General features: G+C 38.6%; 2 protein-coding genes across 3 annotated transcripts in view; both read left to right on the top strand.

The window, feature by feature from the left end:
- The first annotated feature begins 115 nt into the window (after positions 1–115).
- On the top strand, positions 116–7,988 carry sh3bgrl2 (SH3 domain binding glutamate-rich protein like 2). Of its 2 annotated transcripts, XM_086264161.1 has the most exons (4): positions 121–429; positions 4,347–4,532; positions 5,412–5,492; positions 6,205–7,988. In XM_086264161.1, exons 1-4 carry the CDS (start codon positions 385–387, stop codon positions 6,217–6,219), a joined length of 327 nt encoding a protein of 108 aa, XP_086120287.1. In that variant the 5' UTR covers positions 121–384; the 3' UTR covers positions 6,220–7,988. The 2 variants fall into 2 exon arrangements, with proteins under 2 accessions (XP_086120286.1, XP_086120287.1); XM_086264160.1 differs by lacking the exon at positions 6,205–7,988 and having other exon boundaries at positions 116–429; positions 5,412–6,183.
- A 3,463-nt stretch (positions 7,989–11,451) lies between these two features.
- The window catches only part of LOC147312474 (scavenger receptor cysteine-rich type 1 protein M160-like), a 49,475-nt gene continuing 37,337 nt past the window's right edge, over positions 11,452–23,589 (top strand). Inside the window, exons 1-9 of the mRNA XM_086263869.1 lie at positions 11,452–11,477; positions 11,658–11,735; positions 12,187–12,213; positions 12,337–12,648; positions 13,770–14,057; positions 14,172–14,486; positions 14,562–14,852; positions 18,381–18,671; positions 21,124–21,438. Of these exons, the coding sequence (XP_086119995.1) occupies positions 11,684–11,735; positions 12,187–12,213; positions 12,337–12,648; positions 13,770–14,057; positions 14,172–14,486; positions 14,562–14,852; positions 18,381–18,671; positions 21,124–21,438 (1,891 nt within the window). The 5' untranslated portion in view covers positions 11,452–11,477; positions 11,658–11,683. The remainder of the gene's footprint in view (positions 11,478–11,657; positions 11,736–12,186; positions 12,214–12,336; positions 12,649–13,769; positions 14,058–14,171; positions 14,487–14,561; positions 14,853–18,380; positions 18,672–21,123; positions 21,439–23,589) is intronic.

Genomic DNA, 23,589 nt, shown 5'->3' with positions numbered 1-23,589 from the left:
TGACTCGGGAGTATATTTACAAAAGATATACAAATCAAAAATACTTCGGTATTAACTTCAGTAACTTAACGACATGGTTGTTTTAATTTGAAAGTGAGACCGGAAATGGATGTTGTTTATATATTCCTTTTAATGTAATGACGTGCGTTGAGCTGAGCTGTGAGTGGTGTGGGTGTAACAGTCAGCAGAAGCGCACGCTGTGTTATTGTGATGGCTCAGTTTGAATATTGGAGCCTGGTGTCTTCGCTCATCTAAAGCACATTTGCATAGTTTTCACAAATTTAGCGTTTTTTGTTCTTTTTATTTTTTTGAAGGGTGGCAATAAACGAGGCTCGCTGCCACCAAACTGTTTTGCTGATCGTCTGACAGTAATTCGGGATTAAAATGGTCATCAAGGTTTACGTCGCCTCCTCAACTGGCTCTCTCGCGGTGAGTGTTTGCTAATGTGCCACAGAACTTGTTGACAGGTGCTTGGAAACAGTGCATTCAGAAACGCCGTGCGTAAATTTTCACTGCCACTTTATCTTTTGAACTCAATTATGTAATGGGACTAGGAGTGCGCCTGTTCGCGCTCAGCCACTTCAGACAGGCGCTGAAATCAGTCGGTATCATTTAGACAGGTGAGAAGGCTGCTCGGTAGTTAAGGTGCGCATTTCTGGTTAGGTGGACTTTGAAGTCTTCGTCTGTGCTGTGGACAGATCCTGTTAAAAGCTTTACTTATTTATTTATTTATTCATTTTTAATTCTCTAAAAGCACTGTATATGCACTTGCATCTCAATTGTATTACAATTAGTCTGGCTTGTGGCCTCGTATGAGGTTTAAGGAACACAGCGAAGCTGAAACAAACAAGCCTGTCTCTTCTGTGGGCATAAACAAGCATGATGTTCCCGTTAGGCTTCCTCTAAATGTACTGACAAAATAACAGAAACACCCTACTTCTTATTCTTACGTTAACTATACCCTCAGAAATTCCTGTAAATATCTAGTTTTGTCTGATTGACCCAGCATAAATATAAAGGTCATTTAAGTCCATGTGATTAAGTGGCATCCCAGAATATATTAGAGCGGATATTAAAACTATTATCAGATCAGGTTGATGTATAAACACAAAGAACAGTCTGGTTTTTATGGGATAAACAAATAGTAGACCTGCTGGCAGCTAGAATGTGATTCTTCCCAGTGAGATGTTGAACTGTGGTTCATGTCCAGTGTAAGTTTAGTCGGAGTACTTTTTCAGTTTCTTTTTCCTCACAGTTTTCTATTGTAAATATGATTTGTTTCTAACATTTGACAGGTTTTCACAGATTTTTATTAGTCTGTAATGTAGTGCACAATCAGATGAACCAGATGCAGCTGCAGTCCTGCTGCCCCTTTTGGCAAACTGCAGTTGCCTGCCATAGAGAAAGTCCAGCTGATATTGAGCGTGGGCAGAAAAACCATCACACAACACTCCTGCAAGAATGCTAAAAGAGTTAGGTAATGGGACAAATGAGTAATATTTATGTTATCATGCTTCGTCTCTTGAAGAGGGCAGGCCAATCTTTGAGCGTTTACAAAGGAGTTATTTTTAACCCTATGACACATACATTCAAAACAGACAGACTCCCTTTTTTTTTCTCCCCCAGAGACAAGAAAGAGCCATGCTCGGTGGAATAGGTCCACCATTGAACCAGTATTGAGCTCATGTGAATCTAATCCACTTTGAATGCTCTTCAATTGAGTTACATGTGATTGAATAAAGATGAAAGGTGAGGCGTATGTGTGTGTGTGCTGGAAAAATATAGTAGATAATGGCAATGAAAGATGGAGATGGTGGAAGATGACATGAAAAGCTGCAGTTTTAATACATCTGGAGAACGCAAAATACAAATGCTTAGGAAAAACGGTGTGTGTGTCCTCATTGGGTGGGGGGTGCAGCTCATGGTTTAATCTCAGCAAATTAGTGGGGCGGAATCTAATGAGCACAGAATGAATGAGATGTAGATCAGGTTATCCCCCCCACTCTTTAGTAGATGTGGTATGTGTTAAGTCTCACCCAAATGACCTACTATGATCATAGTTTCTATTAATTAAAACTCTTTGCATTATGTAGCCTAATAACTGTTGAAATGTTGGCTTTGGGCACGCATGGGCAACCATTCTCTTAGGAAAAATCATTGTGTGCCACATGATTTTAGGCATAGTGTGAAGGTTAAAAAAAATGCACATAACCTCCTGATCTTTATCTTAACCAAAAACACAAAACCTAAAACATGCATGTTTTTTTAGAATTAAAAAAATTTCCAATCCCCAACATAGGTGTAATTAATTATCAGTAGCAGTGCTTTTCTATCACATGTCATTTATATTCCCTGTTTGTGACTGAAGGATTAATTCTCTCTTAAACTAATCCCCATGTTTCATTAAGTCCTCTCAAACACAGCGCGTTTACTCTTGTGTGCTTGATTGTTTGTCTTAAATCCTACATGTATGCACGCACACACACAAAATCTGAACTCACCCATTCCACTGATGCACTCTTTCGCTCGCACTCACAGGGGGCACCTCTTTCATTATTTAGGCCCACGCTGCCTGTCTTTCACCTCAAAGGACGACCAACCGTCTCATATATGCCGTGCTGTTTACTAGCACTGTGACAAACTGTATGCTTTTAGGAGTAAAAGTGAAGTGAAGGTTAAACCTGTGACCTGGACAAAAAAAACCCAATTTGTCTCTTTTAAAGATTGCCAGTAACCATCATTTACTGTCCTATAAGTATCCTATCAGTCCAGATAAAGCTGTTTTATGACCACACACAGAGGAGCTTTTAGAGCGAGACAATAGATGACTTGAATCTTTGTTTGGGTGTATGTTTTTGACCAAGTGAGCGGAACAATCCCTTGCTGTCTTTTAAGTTGGAACAAAAGGATCATTGTGGCTCCTTAATGTTGAGTAAATGTAAAAACACAGCAAAAATATTTTGCATTAAGACAGATTTTTTGGGGGGAAAAATAAGGAAATGGATAATTGATGGTACATTTGGTCACAAGAAAGCCAATTCATCGTTTTTTTTTTGTTGTTGTTTTTTTTAGGGGGGGGGGCGTCTTCTGCCCAAATTGTTTTAATTAATCTGTTTTTTATGATGATAATGAGTGCTCAAGCATGCAGTCCATTGTTATGCTTGCATAAACAACAATGGCCTGCATGAATGTATAAACAAATTGGAAGTGGCAAATAGAATTTAGTATTACATTACGATTGATGTTGCTACCTAAACGGCTTCAAACTCTGAATGATTGCATATTCTGAAACAAGAAAAGGCCGTCCATAAAGGATTGGAGGATAAAGAGACAAACACTCGCCAACAGTTGCGGGTCTGAGACATTTGGACCATGCATCTAAAGTGTGTTTATGACCAAGTGTGGGAGTGTTCTGTCTTCTAAAAATATCCTTGGACTTTTCTTTCCCACAATTCACAAACACACTCTGTCCCAGAGTACTTGGGTCACTACTATAGGGAGTAGTTGCGTCCATCCTAGACCATAGCTGAAAAAGTTTGCTCCATAGGGCACTTTTAAGAATGGGGTAAAGTCCTGCATACAGCTGTAGTTGTAGCTTGCCTATATAATGTGAGTGTCGCTTTAAATGTACTTCCACAGTTAAACAGGCGAACATACTTTCTGTACTATCTGTTGCAGTAATGATTGAGTCGTGTCTAAATGATGAGAAATATTCAGATTTGTTACTTTAATAATGGAATAATAATGATTGTAACTGATAGGTTAATTGATGAATAATTATCCTTAAATCCAAATCTTGTAATTTGGCAATCGTATTGATATAAGACAAGACGTACAGTAGAAAAGGATGTTGCGTATTGGATTTCAAATGCAACGCCCTTTACTAATCTAATCAATAATCCTGCTTATTACCAACAAAGTTGATCTTCAGTTAATGCGTACACTGTACTCCCTCTGTTTGTGTGTGTGTGTGTGTGTGTGTGTGTGTGTGTGTGTGTGTGTGTGTGTGTGTGTGTGTGTGTGCGCTCCACTCACTCTTACTGGTGTCAGTTTACCATTTGTCATTTCAGGACTGCATTAAATACCTGACTGCTTAGCCAGGTGCCAGTGCTCAGAGGCAATGGATATGAAACACACACATAGAAACTACCATTTCTAACTGTACTTAACAACACATATATGGGGCATTTTAACCATGGCAGAGGGAAAGTAGTGTAGTGTAGTTGAGCTTGAGCTTTTTGGTTTTATAAAATCCTCTATTCTTGTGACTTCTCTTTTTTGGATTCTTTTAAGAATTTTTCTATCTTTCTCTGCCCTTTTCTTTCTTTTTATCAATTGCCATCTAGGTAAAGAAACATCAGCAGGCAGTAGTTGGTTTCCTGGAGGCCAACCGAATCGACTTCCAGGAAGTAGACATTACGATGCTGGAGGAGCAACGGCTCTGGATGTACCGCAACATCCCCAGGGATAAGCAACCAGAGAAGTGCAACCCGCTGCCTCCGCAGATTTTCAACGATGATCGCTACTGTGGTGTACGTGGTGGTGATGGGGTTATGTTTATCACATTTTTATAACCAGACATATATTTTGACCACATTTTCCATTCCAGTGTTTAACAAGACTCTCAGTTGTATTTCTTTCCTGTTGTATCTGATAAACATTGGCAATGGTCTGATGATGACTTATCTTGGTTAGATATCTACTGATTACACTGGAATCACCTAAAAACTGCCCTCTGCCCCCAGAGGCATACTTGCATAATGCAGTATGGATTAATCTATGAAAATAATTATCTCCAGCTCAAGACTTGAAATTATGCCTTGACCTTGTACTTTGCAGGTTGTGGTGGTGGGTGAGTTGTTCCAGGTTAAAAGCAAATGAAAGAAAATCTGCACTACAAAGCTTAGAGGACTGTTGCCCTCCATCTACAGATCAGTGAAACTCTCCTTATATATGTGTGTGTGTATATATATATATATATATCGATCGATCGATCGATCGATCGATCGATCGATAGATAGATAGATAGATATCTGCTGAGGTATACTTACAGAATGCTTGATGCATGGATTTCGCCAATTTTAAGTGTATGCCATTAGTTTACACTGATATGTGTCAATACATCAATTTAAGCAATCTACATGATGGTGATTTTGATCAGTTGCCAGTTTACATCCTCCATTGAGATTGCAGGCTGCTCTGTAATCCTGTCGTAATCCGGTTTCACGGATGGGGCAGATTATCTGCTCTGCTTGACATCACTCTGACTGGCCAAGGCTCTCAACACTGATCTACAATGTCAAACAAATATTTTAAAAGGAGACTCAGAAGGCCTGGTTTTCAGGGAAGCGTATAACCACCTTTCAATCTTCCAATTGCTCAAAACCTAACATCCTCCTCTCCTCCGACAGGACTATGAAGACTTCTTCCTGTCTAAAGAGAACAACACTGTATTTGCATTCCTTGGGCTCAGTTCCCAACCCTCTGTTAAAGTAAGTGAATGTGCATACACACGAAGCACATTGTTCTAACTGTAACTCAAACCGCTGACATGGTTTCCAGTCACATTTAACCCCCGGTGTTACTGCTTCATCAGCATCTTTACTCTCTGCAAACTTTGGTTTGTCGCTTATGTACTACATACTTTTAATTTCATGCACATCAGCTTTTTTGAGGAGTTGAAAATAGAGAATTCAGAAAAATCATGAAATCCCGTAGTTGTGGATTCAGTGAGCATATCTCCTCTCCTCAATATTAATCTTTTATGTCTTTCACTTAGATATCCTCTTAGAATTTATTATGTAATGATAGTTCCAATGCTTCTTCAGAAAGAGTTAGCTTTTGTGCTAAGAGTTGCAAGAAAAGTCAGTCCTTACATACAAGACCAGCTATACTGGTTCTTTTGAAAGAATGCAGAATTACAGGACCTATGTATCAAATATGAAAGAGACCTATTTTGAAACCTCACTAAAAAGCATGTATTTGATTTCTCCAAGTCACACCCATCTCTGTTCCTCGCCTAGATCTTGATTGGATAACTGAGTTAGAAGTGATTTGATTAGACCAGCAGTTTTTTTTGTTTGTTTGTTTGTTTCTTTTGTCTGGTTTTGGAGTACAAAAAAACTGGTGCAGCAGATATAAGAAATATTTTTTCACACTAAGCAAACTGACTATTGTGCTCTCTCTCTTTTTCCCCCCCAACAGGATTCAGAGTCATAGATCAGACTGCTGGTACTTGTCCAGAATTAGTATCTCTTCCTGGATCTTGCTGCCTCCTTTTCCACACTTCTCTTTACAGCATTTTGCCAAAAGCTGTTACATGTGGACTTACCTCGTGTGACCTCTTCTGACTTGAAAAACTCCTTAAACTCTTTTCCACCATCACCAAGTTTCCAAGTGTCTGACTCTGAAGAAGTCAGAGACTTACTCACTGACACAGGAGATTAGCTTGATGAATCAGTTTCTTTCCTTTTTGTTTAACACACTGTGGCGGCAAACAGTTTCTGAATAAAGTAGCAAATATTCTGAGCTAGTAGACGATGTAGCAGCTTCTGCCCTTTGGATAACCTAAATGCAGTGAGTAGGGAAGGGAAAGATCATGTGCAGCAGTGTAAAACAGATCATCTGAATATACCGCTGCGGTGTGTCTTTGTGTTTCTGTCTCAATCAGCAGCTGTTAATGACAACCTGAAACAACCTAAGCCTGTGTGTACCTGTGAGAGTGATAGCAGCCATCTAAACAAAAGACTGCAGCTGACAACGTAGCAGATAAGACCCAAGAATCATAATGCATATTAAGAATTAATAATAATTCTAAATATTTTTATGCTGAATCACCTTGATCTTGCTCTTATATTAATCCACTGCCAAAGTTTCTGCAAATAATTTGCCTGGTATTATTTTACTTGGCATTGTTTTAAAAAAAAATAAATCAAAATGACAAGTTTCTCAGTGCTTTGTGACCTCCCTACACTGTGTGACGCTCAGCTCCAGCAGTCTTCAGTTGTTGTACAAGTGTACGTATTCTTTTTTAAGCTGTTGATTAATAAACATTTGGTGCTAGTGAGTATTTACAGCAGGATGATGTGGGTTTTGTTAATCTGCAGTTCTGTGGCTCACCAGTGCATTTTTTAAAATAGTCATTAACACTAAAGTCCATATTAGACACAATTAAGCTGTGTCACAATCTGGATTAATTCTGTTCTTTAATCAAATTTTGCTATTGCTAAAACACAATTACCAATAACTGAGCCGTGACAGTGTGTATCATCCTATTCCTACACAAGATTGATCATTGATCATCTAGTTATTGGTGAAAGTTTGAGAATTTGTAATGACAACCTGTGCCTCCCCTTCTTTCTATATTTATAAATGTGAAATGTGAGCAAACTACCCTCTGTGTGTTTAAATTTGATATATGTAGCGTTAGCGTATCAGGTCCAGCTCTTTGTCCTTTCCTATTCATCTATATTCTGTGTTACCGCTCCCCAACACCAACGCTGATTATATTATTTACATGACTCCCCCCAGTCAGATGGATTTGGATGGTAGCTGATTTTAGGTTTACAGATGAAGGAAAAACCAGACACGCCATTTTTTTTCCCCTAAATGTTGTGCCATTGTGTGTAAAAGGATGTCTGAGTTGCACATATATCAGTCAAACGGCGTTGATCTTATACTTTCATCACTCATGACGATCACAACATTCCCGTTTTGCTGATTTATGTGAAAGAAAATTGTGAAGCTTGTAAATTTTTGTGAAGAATATGTTAAATAACAAAGTCACTGCATGTACTGTGTTTCAACTTTCCCTGCGACTGCTTGTAAGAAGCTTTTTAGATTTGTACTCATGTGACACATTACTGTAAAGCATATTTTGCACAACAATGCTGATTATAATATTGTCAGTTAATTTGCATCTCTGTTTTTCATATGCATGTTATTATTCTATTACAATTTAAAACAATTAAAATAAGAGAATTACCATAGAGTCAGTATTGATTTAAAAGCAAATCAAACTGAGAATAGCAAACTGACAACTGAAGAGAACATTTAGAAAATCCATTTTCAATGGCTCTGTATGTCTTTTCTTGTGTTATGCCAATAATGCAAATTGTATGAACTGCCCTTTGAATTCAGCTTTCTGCTGATAGGTATCAGAGATACATTTCCTGTAAGGTTTCTCAAACAGGAACTTAATGGAAATATAAGATGACATATTGCAAACTCAGGCAGAGAATGAATAGCACCAAGTTGGACCATGTTTGCCTTCAGAACTGCCTAAATTTGTCATAGCAAGGATTCAACAATGTGCTGGAAACATTCCTCTGAGATTCTGGCACATGTGACATGATAACATCACACAGTTCTGCAGACTTGTTGATTGACACCCAGAGGCCCAAAGCTAACTACAGAAAATCCCATACACGATTACACCACCAGCACCAGCCTTGATACAAGAATGGATCCATGCAGAGAACAACCACTCACTGGATATTTTTTCCAAAAATTCTAGAGATGGTTGTGTGAGAAAATTCCCAGAAAACCAACTTGTCTGACACCATTAACCATACCACATTTATAGTCCTTTAAATCATCTTTCTTCCCCATTCTGTTGCTTTTATCTTGTCTACATGCCTAAATGCACTGAGATATTGTCATGTTATTGGCTGATTGGACATTTGGATGGACCAGAAGCCGAACTGGTGTATCTAATGTAGTGGAGGGAAAGTTTATCTGGCTTTTTTTCAGTGGGGAAACAGGAGTGGCCACTAGTGGACCTGTGAAGAATGGCAGAACAATTCAAGCTGAAGCAGGGTGAACAGTTGGACGTTAAAAGTGTTGACGATACAGTGTTGTCTATAAAATATGTAAAAGAAATGGTCAAAATGCCTTAAATTAAAAACAGAAATGTATAAATTTGTGTCCACGGGTGAAGGGATGTTTGTAGGCCTAATTTCACAGCATCAAAGGTACCAGTTTCTCCAATTTCATTAAGTTGTGACTCCCACTATGTATTCCAATAAAGTACTTTTTTAAGGAAGAACAAAAGGCTAATGTTAGCACAAATATGAGCCAACAACATGATAATATACTGCTAGTGCTGAAATTGCTGTTGTAGTTGTAACCCTGGCATATACACGCCTTTCTACTTATTAGACTATTATCCTGTTTGTGACATGATCGGCCTGTTTTTCAGACCACCCACGGTGTTGTCAGGTAGGTTTGTGAGGTAATTTCCCATCAGAGAATCTCAGATTCTATAATGATTTACCCAGATGTCAATATGTGCAATATGTGCTTAACCTACTGTCCTTTCAAACTCCAGTATTCTCTAATGTTAGATCGATTCTCCCAATGATAAAATTTGGAAATAGAAAATTGCGTTGTTTACAATGTCTGGCTCCGTTTGGACACCCTAGACCACGAAGCCACAATCTTTGTGGCTGTGACCCATTTTAGTGAAAGATTGATTACAAGGACATCTTCACTGCATGTAAGATTTTAACAAATAAACCAAACAGCTTCTCAGAGGATTTTTTTTTTTTTTAGATAAGCAATAAGACTTTGTAAGAAATAATATTAAATTAAGTGAACAGACAGTTTTATATATGCCAGGTCTCATAGAAATCTCTATGAGATTTTATTATCTGGATAAATAAAGGTCTGATGAATATATTATTTTCTTATTACATTATTCTCATGTAGCCAGTTCCTATTACTGTGCTTTATGGTGCTCTCTGTGCAACTAACCAGCAGATTAACTTTAGTTATGCCTGTTATAGATCAACCTGATATCATAGCAAAGCGTGTAATAGAGATGGCGTTCCAAAATGTCCATTCCACACTTTGGATCTCTAAAGTGTGAAAATGGATGTTTCTTGAAGGTGTTTCACCTCTCATCCAAGAAGCTTCTTCAGTTCTAAAACCACATGGTGGAGAGTCCCAGGTATTTAATCCCTAGTGGAAGTTGTCCTTTAAGTTGTCCATTATTAATCATGTGTCTCACTACATGTAACTCATCTGTCTCGCCACCAGGGAAGGGATCTCAAAACTGTGTTGTAGGTGGTTGACAATTGATGCGTAAGCCACCCTCTCTGTTCACGGATGGTCGTTCATAGTGTACATTGATGGCATCTTTCACTCCTTCAGTCTCAGATGCCATCTGAAGGTTTTGGGGCTGCAGTCTGCATTAGTAATGGCCTTAAAATGAAATTAAAGCTGATGTGAATGATAACTACAAGTAGGTTTAGCACAGAAGTAGGTCAGTCGCTAAGTTTACTGACTGATATTTCACAACAAGCAACCACAAAAGCATCCCTTTGACCTTGATTTCCCAATTATCTATGTTGTTGTGAGTAAATAATTACCTCTGCCAAAGGAGATATGTTCTTGGTAGCTGTTGCATGTGTGCATGTTTATGTGTGTCTCATTCTATCTATAAACATGACAACTTGCAAAGTTTTGAATAAATTGTGCCAACATTTTGTAGGGGTGTAAAGTGGGGTCATCTTAACAATCAATATAAATTTACCTTACATTCAATACGATCTTCAAGGTTAACCTAATGAATGGCTATTGACAAAAACTTAACTGTGTATTGTTAGCATATAAAAAGTACCAAAAAGTACCAATACCAGAAGTAAGAGGTCACATTTGACCTTTGATCTCTCCTTCAAGGTCAAGTGATTGTTCTGAAGGTTATAGTAATGTATATAGAGATCTTCCAAACGAATTACCTAATGCCATTGCTTGTACTGACAACATATAGGCATATAGGGAATGATATATAAGGATTCAAAACATTGCATTACTTCTTTCTGACCTCTTCTTCAAGGTCAGAAAATGTTAAAATTTCATTCAAAATTATTTTGTTGTTTTTATTGGCAACATTTCCAAAAATAAACATTTAAACAAATTTTATAAACAATGAAATGAATGCTACATATGTAGTATATTCACATAAAAAATGACAACTGTTTATTTTTAAAATTATGGTAAGTATATTAAAATGAGTTTCAAACAGGGCAAATAACGAAAACTTGCACTTTGATTTGTTTATGCTCCATAACATAGTACTCCTGTTTAAAAAGAACAAAGGCAACAAAGTTTTTTTTTTAATTTTATATACTGTACATAAGATATGCTATACAAATACTATTCCTTTCAAAGTAAAAACTGCCAGAGAATGAGCCACCTTGGTGGAGAGCTGCACTATCATTCTTGTTCTTATTGTCTTTCATTATCTTTTGCAACATCATGTAAAATGTTGCTTCTCTTTATGATGAATATGATAACTGTTTAAAAAAATAGTATATGTAGGCTTTAGTGAAAAACAAAATCCACTCATCAACTTGTCTTTAATGATTGATCAAAATGTCAATATCTCTCCAGTTTGCAATCCAAGTCCAGCTAGAGTTTGATTTATAGCAAGGAATTTGTTCATTGGGGTTTTTGTTCATCGGCTCACCCTTAGGGTGAGCAATTTATTACAAATACTGATTTCATTTTTAAAAGATTTCTAGTCGTTGTGAATTTAAAGAGGACTGTATTATCAGCTTTTGGTGAAAACAAAAAGATTAAACAAAGCTTTTCTAAAGACAGGGGGTTCGGAGAGATGTAAAGCCATTTTTCAAATTCACTGTTATGTTTTACAGCATTTGACCAACACTGAAGACACAATATGATCCTCATTTTGGATGAAAAACAACAATTTATTTTTCACTTGTCTCTTGGTGAGTTACTGGAGTTTTTTCTCAGTTTGACTTCATGTGGACATATTTTTTCTTTTTTTTTTTTTTTTTTTTTTTTTTTCTTTTTTTTTTTTTTTAAATGACATCAGAAACAGCAGTATGCGACATTACGTGATGGCAGAGCTTCAGTTCATCCTTTGTCATTTTTTTTTTTTTTTTTTTTTTTTTTTTTTTTAATAAATAGGACATATTTTTTCTTGAGTGGAAACATGGTTTGGTTGTGTGTTAGTATCATGAGTGAGAAGTGGGAGTTTATTTACTGGATCAGTTTAAAACTATCCAGGATCCTTTTGTCTTCCATATTTATAATATATTTAACAAATCATAGGTCTGACTACAGTGTAGACTGTTAACACAGAGTTTTATTTTGTATCTAAGTTCACATCTCCTGTCAGATTTAATCAGACTACTTTGCTATATATTTCTGCTGCAGGCCTGTTGAGTTTGCTGCAGTTTACAGGTCAGTAAATAACCCATGAATATTAAGATAATTGGATTTCTCCATTAAAAAACTGCCTTTATGTTTTTAAGGTCTAGGTAAAACATTGAACATCCTTTGTGGTTTTGTTTTTCTCATATCCAGAATGTGAAAAAATTAGGCTGGTCGGACCTTCACGTTGCTCTGGCAGAGTGGAGGTCTTCTACCAAGACAGTTGGGGAACTGTCTGTGATGATGAGTGGAGCATGGCCAATGCTGAGGTGGTGTGTCGAGAGCTAAACTGTGGGACAGCTATGGAGGCCAAAAACGATGCTTTCTTTGGACGTGGAAAGGATGAGATCTGGTTGGATGATGTACAGTGTGTTGGGAATGAGTCTTCCATCCTTCAGTGTCAGCACAAACCATTTGGGAAAAATAACTGTGGCCACAGTGAAGATGCAGGAGTGGTCTGTTCAGGTACGTCTAGATAATGTTTGACATATTTTGTTGTACATTACATGTACCCCATGCACAGGGTAAGATATGTATTCATTTATTTATTTTTGTTTATACACACATTTTAAGAACTTTGTCAGTCTAGTATAATATAATATTCTCTTAAGCTAGTGTCGGCAGGTAGAAGCTGAGACTTCTATAAGGATGTGTCAGCTGGAGTCGCAAAGACTGCTTAAACTGTTTTGACTAAAAATTGCTGTCTTGGTCGGTTTGAATAACTCTGGGCAGACCGAATGTTGAGAAAAATCTAAGCAGAGCCTTAGTTATGGTGGGAGCAGTGATCTTCCAAGAGGAATGGCTTCAGGAAAACAAGTTGCAGCACATGTGATTGTCAAGAGAAATTGACTACCAGCTTTTGACAATTGCAGCATAAGGGAGGATTCATTGATGCAGCCCTAACTATACGATTTAGCAAAAAGGAAAGTTTTTAATCTTAAAAGTAGAGATAGTGTCTGTCTCCTGAATCCAAACTGGAACATAACATAACGTAACATAACGTAGCGTAACGTAACGTAGCGTAACGTAACGTAACGTAACGTAACGTAACGTAACGTAACCATATGTTTCGCCCCAAGAATAAAGAACTTAAGAATTTGAGCCAGTATATTAAAATGTAGTCAAATGTAATGGGAATTTCTTTATCTTTCCAGTCAACTTTAGTGACATTTCTTCAAACATTAACCCCATTCTTTTTTAATTAAAAAGGCTGCGAGTATAGAACTCTTGCTTTAAAAGTTTAATGTTGATTACAAACAATTATTTTGTGTATTTAATGTCAATTAAAAATACCAGTTTTGATGCTGGTCTTAATTAAACAGGTCCTGCCCAAATAAACCTAAAAATTATCAAAATAATATACTGAAAGACTAACTTCCCCTTAGAGAGGTATTCCCCTTAATTGGAACCAAAAACTGGAAAATATCACTTTTCATAACTGAATTCAGTTTTGCTATAAAATTAGCTATAAATGTTCTCCCTTGTCTATAGTCTTAAGGTTATTAGGAAATACATAGAGTGGATTTCATACTTTTTCACAGTGTTATTTGTCATAGACTAACCATTTAGTTTTATATATTTTATAGGACATGTGCGGCTTGTCAATGGAACTCGTTGCAATGGCAGAGTAGAAATTTACCACGAAGCTCAGTGGAAACGAGTTTGCAGTGATTTGGGCAAACAAGCAGCTCATGTTGTGTGCCAAGAAGCTGGTTGTGGCGATCCACCCACTCAGACTGAGACATTGTATTTTGGAGATGCACGTGCCCTGCCTGCAATCAAAACCATCTGCTCTGGAAATGAGACCTCTGTCTCACAGTGCTCACTTCTAAAAGTCAATGAAAGTTGTGATGATGCTACTGTTGTCTGTGGAAGTAAGTCACACGTGTGCTCACAAAACTATCAGTAATTAATTGTAAAAGTGACACTGTTAGAATCTGCCATTTCTGAAAAAACTTGCCCTTAATTTTTTTTTTTTAAATTAACAGACAGTCAACCCATTCGGCTGGTGAATGGGACTAATCGCTGCTCTGGTAGAGTGGAAATCTACTATAGTTCACAATGGGGAACAGTCTGTGATGATAGATGGGGAATGCAAGAAGCAACTGTCGCATGTCGAGAGATGAACTGTGGGAATGCTCTCTCTGTCAAATATAAGACTTACTTTGGGAGAGGTCAAGATCAGATTTGGCTGGATAAGATGGAGTGCACTGGTCATGAGATGTTTCTTGCTGACTGCCCTCACAAAGGTTTTGGAGTATATGACTGTAACCACAGTGAATATGCTGGTGTCGTGTGCTCAGGTAAGACAGGATGTATTCTGAGTTTCAAACCTGAGTTTTAATGAAAATCCTAAAAACCCAAATTCTGCTTTGCAGAGACAGTCAGATTGATCAATGGAACTGACAGCTGTTCTGGCAGAGTGGAGGTTTTCCATGATGGCCGATGGGGGAAACTTTGTAGTAATAACTGGGGCCTTAAAGAAGCTGCAGTCCTATGTAAGGAGCTCAACTGTGGAGATCCAAAAAATTCCAAGGACATCTTTTACTTTGGTGACAGCTCACTGCAAGGGTTCACAAGTAGATGCTCTGATAATGTGAACTCTATCAGCCAGTGTCAACTGCAAGAACACAGAGGGTCATGTGAAGGTGTTTCTCTTGTATGTTCAGGTAAGAGACAAAAACTATAGATATGCTCCTCTAGTGCTTTCCAAGAATAACAAAGGTCATGTTTGCTCATTAAGAAAAGACTAGCCTATGTGCATTCTTTAGTTTTACCTTGTGATATGGCAATTATTTAATGCATGGTCACAGAGTTATTTCACTATTAAAATTACCAGCATTTAGCAAATACAACTTTAATGTGAGACAGCAGATAAATATTAACCACTTACAATGCTAAATTCTATTTCATTTGACAATGTACTAATATCAGCCAGCAAGGGTAATACAACCCCTTCGCTTTAACTACTTTTATTATCAACAAAAGTGAAAAATTGTGAAGCGGAAGGAGAAGAAAATATGTAAATGTCTACATCAATCAATCTAGGCTTAATTTTAAGCAGACTGATTATAGAATTCTGCAGACCACTTTGAGTGATAAGCATGTTGAAATTAACTCAATCAAAAGTAGCTGATTTTTTTATGCTAAATAAAACATAAAATAAAGAGCAAAAAAAAAAAAGGACAGCTTCTGTTTAGACCTCAGCCACACATTAAGTCATGAGGTCATATTCACAAACCAGTAGAGTTAGCAGTCAAACATTGTCAACACACTGTTAAATTCTTTTTTTCCTTCATGACTTACTTTGTAGCATTTTTGATACATAGAAGGGGGAACACAGGAGTCCCCTTTTATATGTGCACATTTATACTAACCACCACCATTAGGTTTAATGAAATTTAGAAGAAAAAGGGGGAAAAGGCGCCAGATAATAGACATGGCCTTATCCTTTTTAATAAACAAAATATTAAAGTTATTTTAATTTTTCATTCACAAACTTAACATTTGAGAATGGAAAGAAAAAATCTTGATATTAATATTAATGTTGTTTATTTTTTGTTTATGTGTCTTCATCTTTTGCTTCTTTGTTTTCTTTTTCTCCTTGTTTTTGAAACAATGGGGAGCCAATAGAGATGAGCAAGTTTGAGATCCCAGTCGCTACCAAACTATGCTGATTTTTGGCTTTATGTCTGTGTCATAAACTGTGTGCGGCAGGCAGGAAGGAGGACCGAAATGCAGACTCCAGGATGTGAAATGTAAACTCATAAACAGCTTTATTGCTGAAAAAGGAATGCCAACCAAGTCCAGAAATAAACAAAAACAGAGTTTAACCTCTTAGGACCTGGCACCCACATACGTGGACATCAGATTTTGGGTTGTCTAGACCAAAATATTAAATTTTGCTCTACAAGGGCCTGATATCCACTTATGAGGACATTATGCTGCCACTGTTCCATCAAAATTTTAAACAAATATCCTCATCCTCAGCTCTCATTTTTCTTAGGAACAAAAATCGGGTAAAAGAAAAAATCTGGTGATTCTTTGTTTTTACATTCATTGGGTCCCAATATGCCCAAATATCAAAGAGAAATTAAAAATGCATGCCGTGGAAGAGTTCGGGTCTTAGGAGGTTAAAACAAAAAATGCTGAAGTTTAGGAAAACAGAGTCCACAAAATCAAAATCCCAGCAGCAGAAGTCTAAAACAAAACCGAGGAGCTGGGTCAACCATGAATCCAAAGAGGCACTTTCTTTTCAGCTGGCGGTTGTCTGGAAGTGCTATATAAATAAATTGCTTGCTTGCTAAAGCCAAAAGAAGTTCTGGAAGCCGCAGGTGGTGGTGCAGGTGATGGATGTACGGGCTCACCAGAGGCGTCAGCGGACACAAGGAGATGTTTTTTATGTGCATTAAAGTTATATAAAAATTTAACAGTGCAAATGCAAATTCCTTGCTGACAGTTTAACCAAAAGGCATTTCCAGTGGAAATTGGCCGACATAACCATGTCTAATATCCACAAAACTTAAAAAGACGTTATACACACACAATACAGTAATATTATGTTGCAGCACAGTACGTATCACTCCGCGAGGCTCCTGCCTATGATAGCCGTAATGCTCCGACAATCCATCAAGCTTGTACTAAAACATTTGACAGCTTTTCGAGCACCGTGTACCACATAAAATCGTTTCAAGGTCAGTAAACACAACCAGAATTCATACATAAGGCACATGGGATTATAGGGGGCACTGTCAACGATCCGCTTTCGCCCTTCTCATTCTCTGTCGCCGCCATGCTTTTTCCACCATGTGCATATGAAAACAAAGGCACTGCGCATGCGCGTTTTACCCATATTCTATCGCGATATTTCATTTTCTTATCGTTGCCCAACATTATTACTGTGAACAGTATGATATGGCCCAGCCCTAGCTGGTTGGCCTTAGAAAATCTGCTGTTCTTAAGCTCTCCAGGTTAGAACTAGCAGTCTTGGGAGAAGTTATCTCAGGAAAGCTGAACTTAGTCTTTGAGGTGGCCTGCTCATGGCTATAAGCCTCCTTGGCTACCTTAACCATCGTTGCTACAGGAGGGTCTTTAGAATTACCACTACTGGTGGTAATTAGTACTTTGCAGTCTGGTTGTGTGTCAGTCAGTTTTATGCTTGATAGGCACACGAGTACAGTCATCACCTGGCACATTAGTGAGCCCTGAGACGCAAACCTGACTGGTTTCCAGGACAGGCACAAAATTACTCTCAGAAACTTCAAGCTTGGAAACACAGGAATCCCTGAAATTACAGTCACTCTCAGAAACACAGTCACAATAACCCTCCGGTGCATATTTTACAAACTGTCCAGCACTGTTCAACCCATATGAGCTGGAGTCTGTAGGCATGCTGACTTAAAACTAGTGTTCAATGATGAGGCAGTGTTACTCACAGGACGTGGAGGCTCAGAAGAAAAAATTGTCTTTGGCTGAGACTTGGAACGGCGTGAACACCGCTTCCTCCTGGGAACTGTGCACAAGTGGCGGATGAGCTGGATGGTGCTGTTGAGGCAGAGGCGTTGACGGTGAGATCCTCCCTTTGGAGGGATGGAGGATCAAAACTAGCGGCAAGTGCTATTGCCAGGTTGGCTGGAGTCAGGAATGTACCAGGCTGCGGACCTCTTGCTGGCACTCTTCCTTCTCTCCCTCGTGGGTCGGAATGATCCACCGCCCCCGCAGAAAGATGATTTGGCATGCATACTCCTCAAAACTCCCGAACATTAAGTCTGCTGGGTCCATAGTGTGGTCATGATCTTCTGTCATAAACTGGGTGCGGCAGGCAGGAAGGGAGGACCCAAATGCAGACCCCAGGATAGGGCTGCGCTATATCATACCGTTCACAGTAATACCGGTGTAATGTTGGGCAATGATAGGAAAATGAAATATTGCGACAGAATATGGGTAAAACGCACATGCGCAGTGGTACTATAGAGTAAACTTAAGACCAACAAAGCAGACTTAAATATAATACAAAATGACAAAAACACAAGAAAAACTCCAAACACTGGGTACATTAAACCAAGACCATGACAGTCTGTGTGATAAAAAAAAAAAGAAAAGAAAAATTAATGTAATTAAAAAACAAAAGTTAGATTTAATGTATAGTAATATAATATAATAATATTTGTTACACTAATATAACAACTGATTTCCAGGTAATGCGAGATTAACCGGTGGATCCACTCATTGTGATGGAAGAGTAGAGTATTTCAATAAAGGCCAGTGGGGGACTGTGTGTGCTGAATCCTGGGACATGAATGATGCAACAGTGGTGTGCAGACAGTTGGACTGTGGGAAGCCTCATAAGCTTATTCAGCTTGGTCCTGGTACAGGAAACATCTGGACTGATCAAATTAATTGCAATGGAGAAGAGTCTACATTGACTCAGTGTCCAATAGAACCATCTCATTGCAACAACACTGTAGTGGCTGGTGTTTTCTGCACAGGTAAGAAAAACATGGAAACGCAAGTCTGAATTTTTTTTTATGCTGTGTAAAATATGAATAAAAACAGAATGTAATAATTTGGACATCTCATAAACCCATACTTGATTCACAATAGAACATAAAAATACCAAATCTGAAATTTTCTTGGGAAAACATGGAATCTGCGTCCTCCCAAATAAAGAGGAGAGGGATTTGTTATCAGCATTTAGTTCAATTTCTATTAGAAAACAAACTGCACCCTGTTTAGTTCATTATAGAATGAGCGTCAGTATCAATATGAATGCCTGAATGCATGAATGCCTATGAAACTGGCACATGTGGAAGTAGATCAAAAATGGTGAAATGTGTATATAGGTTTTACAGCAACAGGATCCTCCATTAGAGCAGCAGCCAAGGGAGATGGTCCTATAATGGCATGAATATTGTGATGCACGTATTGCCAATTTTACCTTATAAGAAGTATGGTTGAATCATTCCGGTGATGGACAGGAAACAGCAGAAACTCAGGAGGACATCTCCTAATAACTATTACCAATGCTAGTACCAATCCATGAAAAAAAAAAATGACAGAAAGTAGTAGAAATGCATGGAGAGCCATAATAAATAATCTAAAGTAAATGCACATGACTTGAAAGAAGGCAAAATGACTTGACGAAAGAGATTTAGATGGCCAAACAGGGGAGGAAGTTAAAGGATGGGGAGCCCGGAAATTTCAGCAGGATTTTATTATCTAAGATGCCTAAAGTGCCCAGAAACTTGCCACAAGGTGCACAAATTGATTTTTGATCTGAGAGGGGAAAGTTTGAGATGGCTTAAGATGAGTGAAAAGCCTGGATTTGGCTAGTAGAATCAGTAAGCAGACAATTGCCAGTCGCAGAGGCTTGTTAAACTAATGGAAAAGGTTGAGGGTTTTAATTATTAGCATTAGGAACGCTGGTTTGAGCGGGGAGTCAAGAAGACCTAAGGGTACATCTTTCACCATCTTACAATGCTATGATTGCAGCCATTCCCCACCTCTCTGTGAATGGCGCTCATGGCCTTTCATCAATGGTCTTTGATCAATGATCAACGGTCTTTGATCAGTGGTTGTTGATTAATGGTCATGACAATTTGCATACTAATGATCAAGTAACTGACCTCACAACCCATTGTTCTTTCGGTTGGCTAGTTTCAGTCATTGTGCAAATGTACTGTTTATAAGGTTGGGGAAACCTGCAGTCAGCTGAGACTGAAGAAGCCCCTTCAATGAGTGACAAAACGTTTCTCCCACTGAAAATGCCACATCCAGATGAACAGAATCAACCTTTTGGCATTTACTTACCTAGATTATTGAGCATGAATCAAGATGCGAGCATCTAATAGTGTGAACGTGACAAAGACATGGACACGATTGCACGAAGGAGACTGTAAAGGAGAGGTGCAATGAGATTTAAAGTATGCAGCATGAATGCCGACCGGCCTCGAGAAGGCTGGGGAAAAGGTGATCCAACTAGACTAGTGATGTCATGAAGCGCTTGACAGCATGGAAAAGTTGGAGTGATGTGAAGGTTAGATGTAGCTGGCAGCACCTGGGAGCGGAAAGATGTGAGACCATTGGTGTTTCTTATTGAACTTATCAATAAACTTCATTACAACAGCATAGATACTGTTGAATAACTGGCTTGCAATTCAGACAATTCACCAATTGAAAACATTTTAAGCATCACAAAACATGACACAGAAGACTCAGGACGTTTGAGTAGGTAGAACCCTATGTCATCCAAAATTGGAATAACATTCCTATTACAAAAGTCTAGAAACTGGTATCCTCAGTTCCCAGATCTTTACAGACTGTTTTTAAGAGAAGAGGGGATGCACAGAATGGTAAACTTGGTGGAAAACAAACCTTTTCCAACTTTTTTGGAACATGTTGCCATAAAACTCAAAAGAAGTGAATATTTTCTAAAGTTGTACATGTTCTCAATTTAACCCTTGTATGGTGTTCGGGTCTGTGAGACCCGTGTTCAGTTTTTTTCAAAAGAAAAATTAAACAATTAATTATTTTTTCACGTGTAAATGTGTTGTGTCTTTCCACTCACTCCACTTGATTATAACTGATTTATTTATAACATTTTATATAAAAGAAAAACGAGAAGCACATTAATTCATAAATGTGATCTAACAAAGGTAAAGGGAAAAAATTAACCATGTTTGGTGTTCATATGTCTTGTAATTGGGATGAAGTAAACATCTGTTGAGTAATTTAACATAAAATTGTTTGATGGTGTTAATTTGGAAAGCCAAAACTCTAGCGGGTCCACCAGACCCATGAACACTGGCTGAGTAACAAAAATACGAACACCACACAAGGGTTAAATTCAAATAGTATACAATATACCTAAATACATCACAGTTGTTTGTTGGTCATTCTTCCATACCTGTGGCTACATATTTAGTTTATTTGCCTTCACAGAAAGCTTGGCGGTGCGCTTGGTTAACAGTAATGATGAGTGCTCTGGAAGAGTGGAGGTTCGTCATGATGACCAGTGGCACACAGTGTGTGACACGGACTGGACTCTAAGTAATGCTGGAGCGGTGTGTGAGTCGCTGCAGTGTGGACGTGCCGTGAAAGCTCATGGTGGTGCTGTTTTTGGCCGTGGCAGTGGGTCAGTGGTGGAGGCTAGCAATTCATGTTTCGGCAATGTGACATCTCTTCAGCAATGCTCAGTCAAAGGTTTTACAAGAGCAACCTGCGGGCATGAATATGATGCTGGTGTTCTCTGTGCAGGTAAATCCTTATTATTATGTTCAAAATTCAAACATAATTTTTTACGAGATCACAAACAGTATAAATTATTGCTGTGATGTGATGTCACCAACTGTGGTGGTGGTGGGAGGGTAACTGGTAAACTACACGCTTATTGGTTAATAATTACAAGTTGTTAGCCACTGATCATACTTTGAAACAGATAATGACTGAGATTTGTGCACTTTTTTTTCTCTTTGTTCCCAAGGGGTCACCAGAGCAGATGAATCTGTATTTTTGATTTGGTACTGACTTCAAAACAGATACTCTTTCAGATTTAACCCTGCCATTTAATCTGTCTTCAAACAGGCACTGGGATTACACTCACTTTCTCTCATTTTCATGGTTTCTGTTTTTTTCCCTAGTTTGGTTTTTTTTTTATGGGTTTATTATTTGGTGGGTTTCTTTCTACATTTTTAGCCTTTTGTGTCAATTAGTATTTTCAAGTGCGTCCTAGTTTAGTTATTCATATTTGTAGTTCTTAGTTCCTTGTCTAATTTTTTAGACATTTCCCTGTATGTAGTCTGTCTCTTCTCCACTTGTTTCCCTTTCTGTTTGTGTGTCTAGTCTGTCTCTCTCTATTCTGTACTTCCCGTCTTATTTTGTAGTCCCTCATCATGTGTGCTGTTTTCTGTCACTCTTTGTGTCCCCTTCCCCCTGTGTCAATTCAATTGTCTACAATTGTGGTCGATTGAACATATGTATTTATGGTTTTTATTTTGGAATAGGCAGAACTTACTCTCTTCCTCGCTGACTCTACATCTGTCGTTATGTCACACATTGGCTCACTATTTCTTGCACCAAAACACACCACAAGTCCCACCACTACTAAATATTACATGTTATTGTGCAGCACACAAGACCGACAGTGCACAGTGTGCTTTGAGGTAGCAGCCAAGAAAGATATAGTTTGTCTGTGAGCACCCATGTGTACATGAAGCAGGCATGGAGGAGATCCAGGCCCCAAATATCTAGAGGCCCCCCAGAGCGCGAGAGCCCAAGGAAGACCATTGGAGGGGCAACTGCCCCACCCTCCTGGAAAGAACTGAGGAAAGCCCCAGATGTTGGGTCACCCAGCAGTCCTGGTGCGGAAGCCACGGGGGGCTGCAGTGATGTGCCCACGGGTTCTGCCTGAAACGCACCAACATCTGAGGGCATCAGCCACCGACAGGGAGCTTTGTGGGGGTGATAGGTCCCCACATCTGGGGGGGCCTGAGATATGTCCAGAGAGGTGGAGTCTAAGACCTGACATATAGACACAGACAAACAGGCACACACAGACACAAACATGCATTCCCACCCTCATGCAAACATATACAAATAATTGGCACTCACCCAATGTGGTGTAACGTTTGACCCATTATGCATACACTGGACACGACTGTGATGACAGCAATACTTTTATTTACAACTGTGGTTTTCACTTTTCACTGGGACACAGACACCCCTTGCCTCTAGAGGGGTAATTTGCCCCTAGACCCAAGAGATGTTACCCTTTTTCCAGGGAGGTGCAGGGAGGCCCAGCATCCCTAGACCCCAATCAGATGGCTAACTCCTCCTCCCAGCCCCCTGCCCTGAGGAGGCACAGAGAACAGCGGTGTGAAGACCCCATACCTTTTTCCACACGCTCATATGTGGTGCTGCTGCATGCTGTTCTAAAGTGCATTTAAAACACAGGAGGGCCATGGTGCTTTCTGCCAGAGAGCAGCAGATGTCAGCACGGCCCCTCATGAGAAGCTATTGAGTTCTTAATAAACTGCTTAATGGGATCTATTTGACAGCTTGTAATTTATATTGTTAATGCTTGAATGTTTTTCCTCAGTTAAATCAGCAGTAAATGGACCTGAGCTTTAGCACCAAAATTTTCTGGTTACATTTGGTGTAAGACTGTGTTTTGGGTTAAAATACACCTGTTGCTGAAGTTAACCACATTTTAAAGTTTCTTGGACATACGAACTGTCCAGTATGAGCTATTGTCTGAAAAGGGGGACAGCCATTAACATCTTTTGGTTGCATTTCAGATAATGATGGACACTCATCAGCATACAGCATGTTGAAGATATCCTTAAAAATCTGATAATACTGGATTTAAAAAAGAGTAAGAGATTGAAATATTCATTGCTAATACTTTAA

Source organism: Aulonocara sp. 'chitande type north' Nkhata Bay, linkage group LG15 (assembly GCF_057382095.1).
Source record: "Aulonocara sp. 'chitande type north' Nkhata Bay isolate Kocher_YH1m ecotype deep benthic linkage group LG15, A_spYH_male_GT1.1, whole genome shotgun sequence".
In the NCBI taxonomy this organism is placed as follows: Eukaryota; Metazoa; Chordata; class Actinopteri; order Cichliformes; family Cichlidae; genus Aulonocara; species Aulonocara sp. 'chitande type north' Nkhata Bay.
Note: the sequence above shows the minus strand (reverse complement) of the source record. Positions and strands in the feature narration are given on the sequence as shown.

Excerpts from the sequence above, each read along its gene's own strand:
- sh3bgrl2 (XM_086264160.1), top strand. The coding sequence starts at position 385 with ATGGTCATCAAGGTTTACGTCGCCTCCTCAACTGGCTCTCTCGCG. Across the intron at positions 430-4,346 it reads CCTCAACTGGCTCTCTCGCG|GTAAAGAAACATCAGCAGGC; the intron begins GTGAGTGTTTGC and ends ATTGCCATCTAG. Across the intron at positions 4,533-5,411 it reads ACGATGATCGCTACTGTGGT|GACTATGAAGACTTCTTCCT; the intron begins GTACGTGGTGGT and ends CTCCTCCGACAG.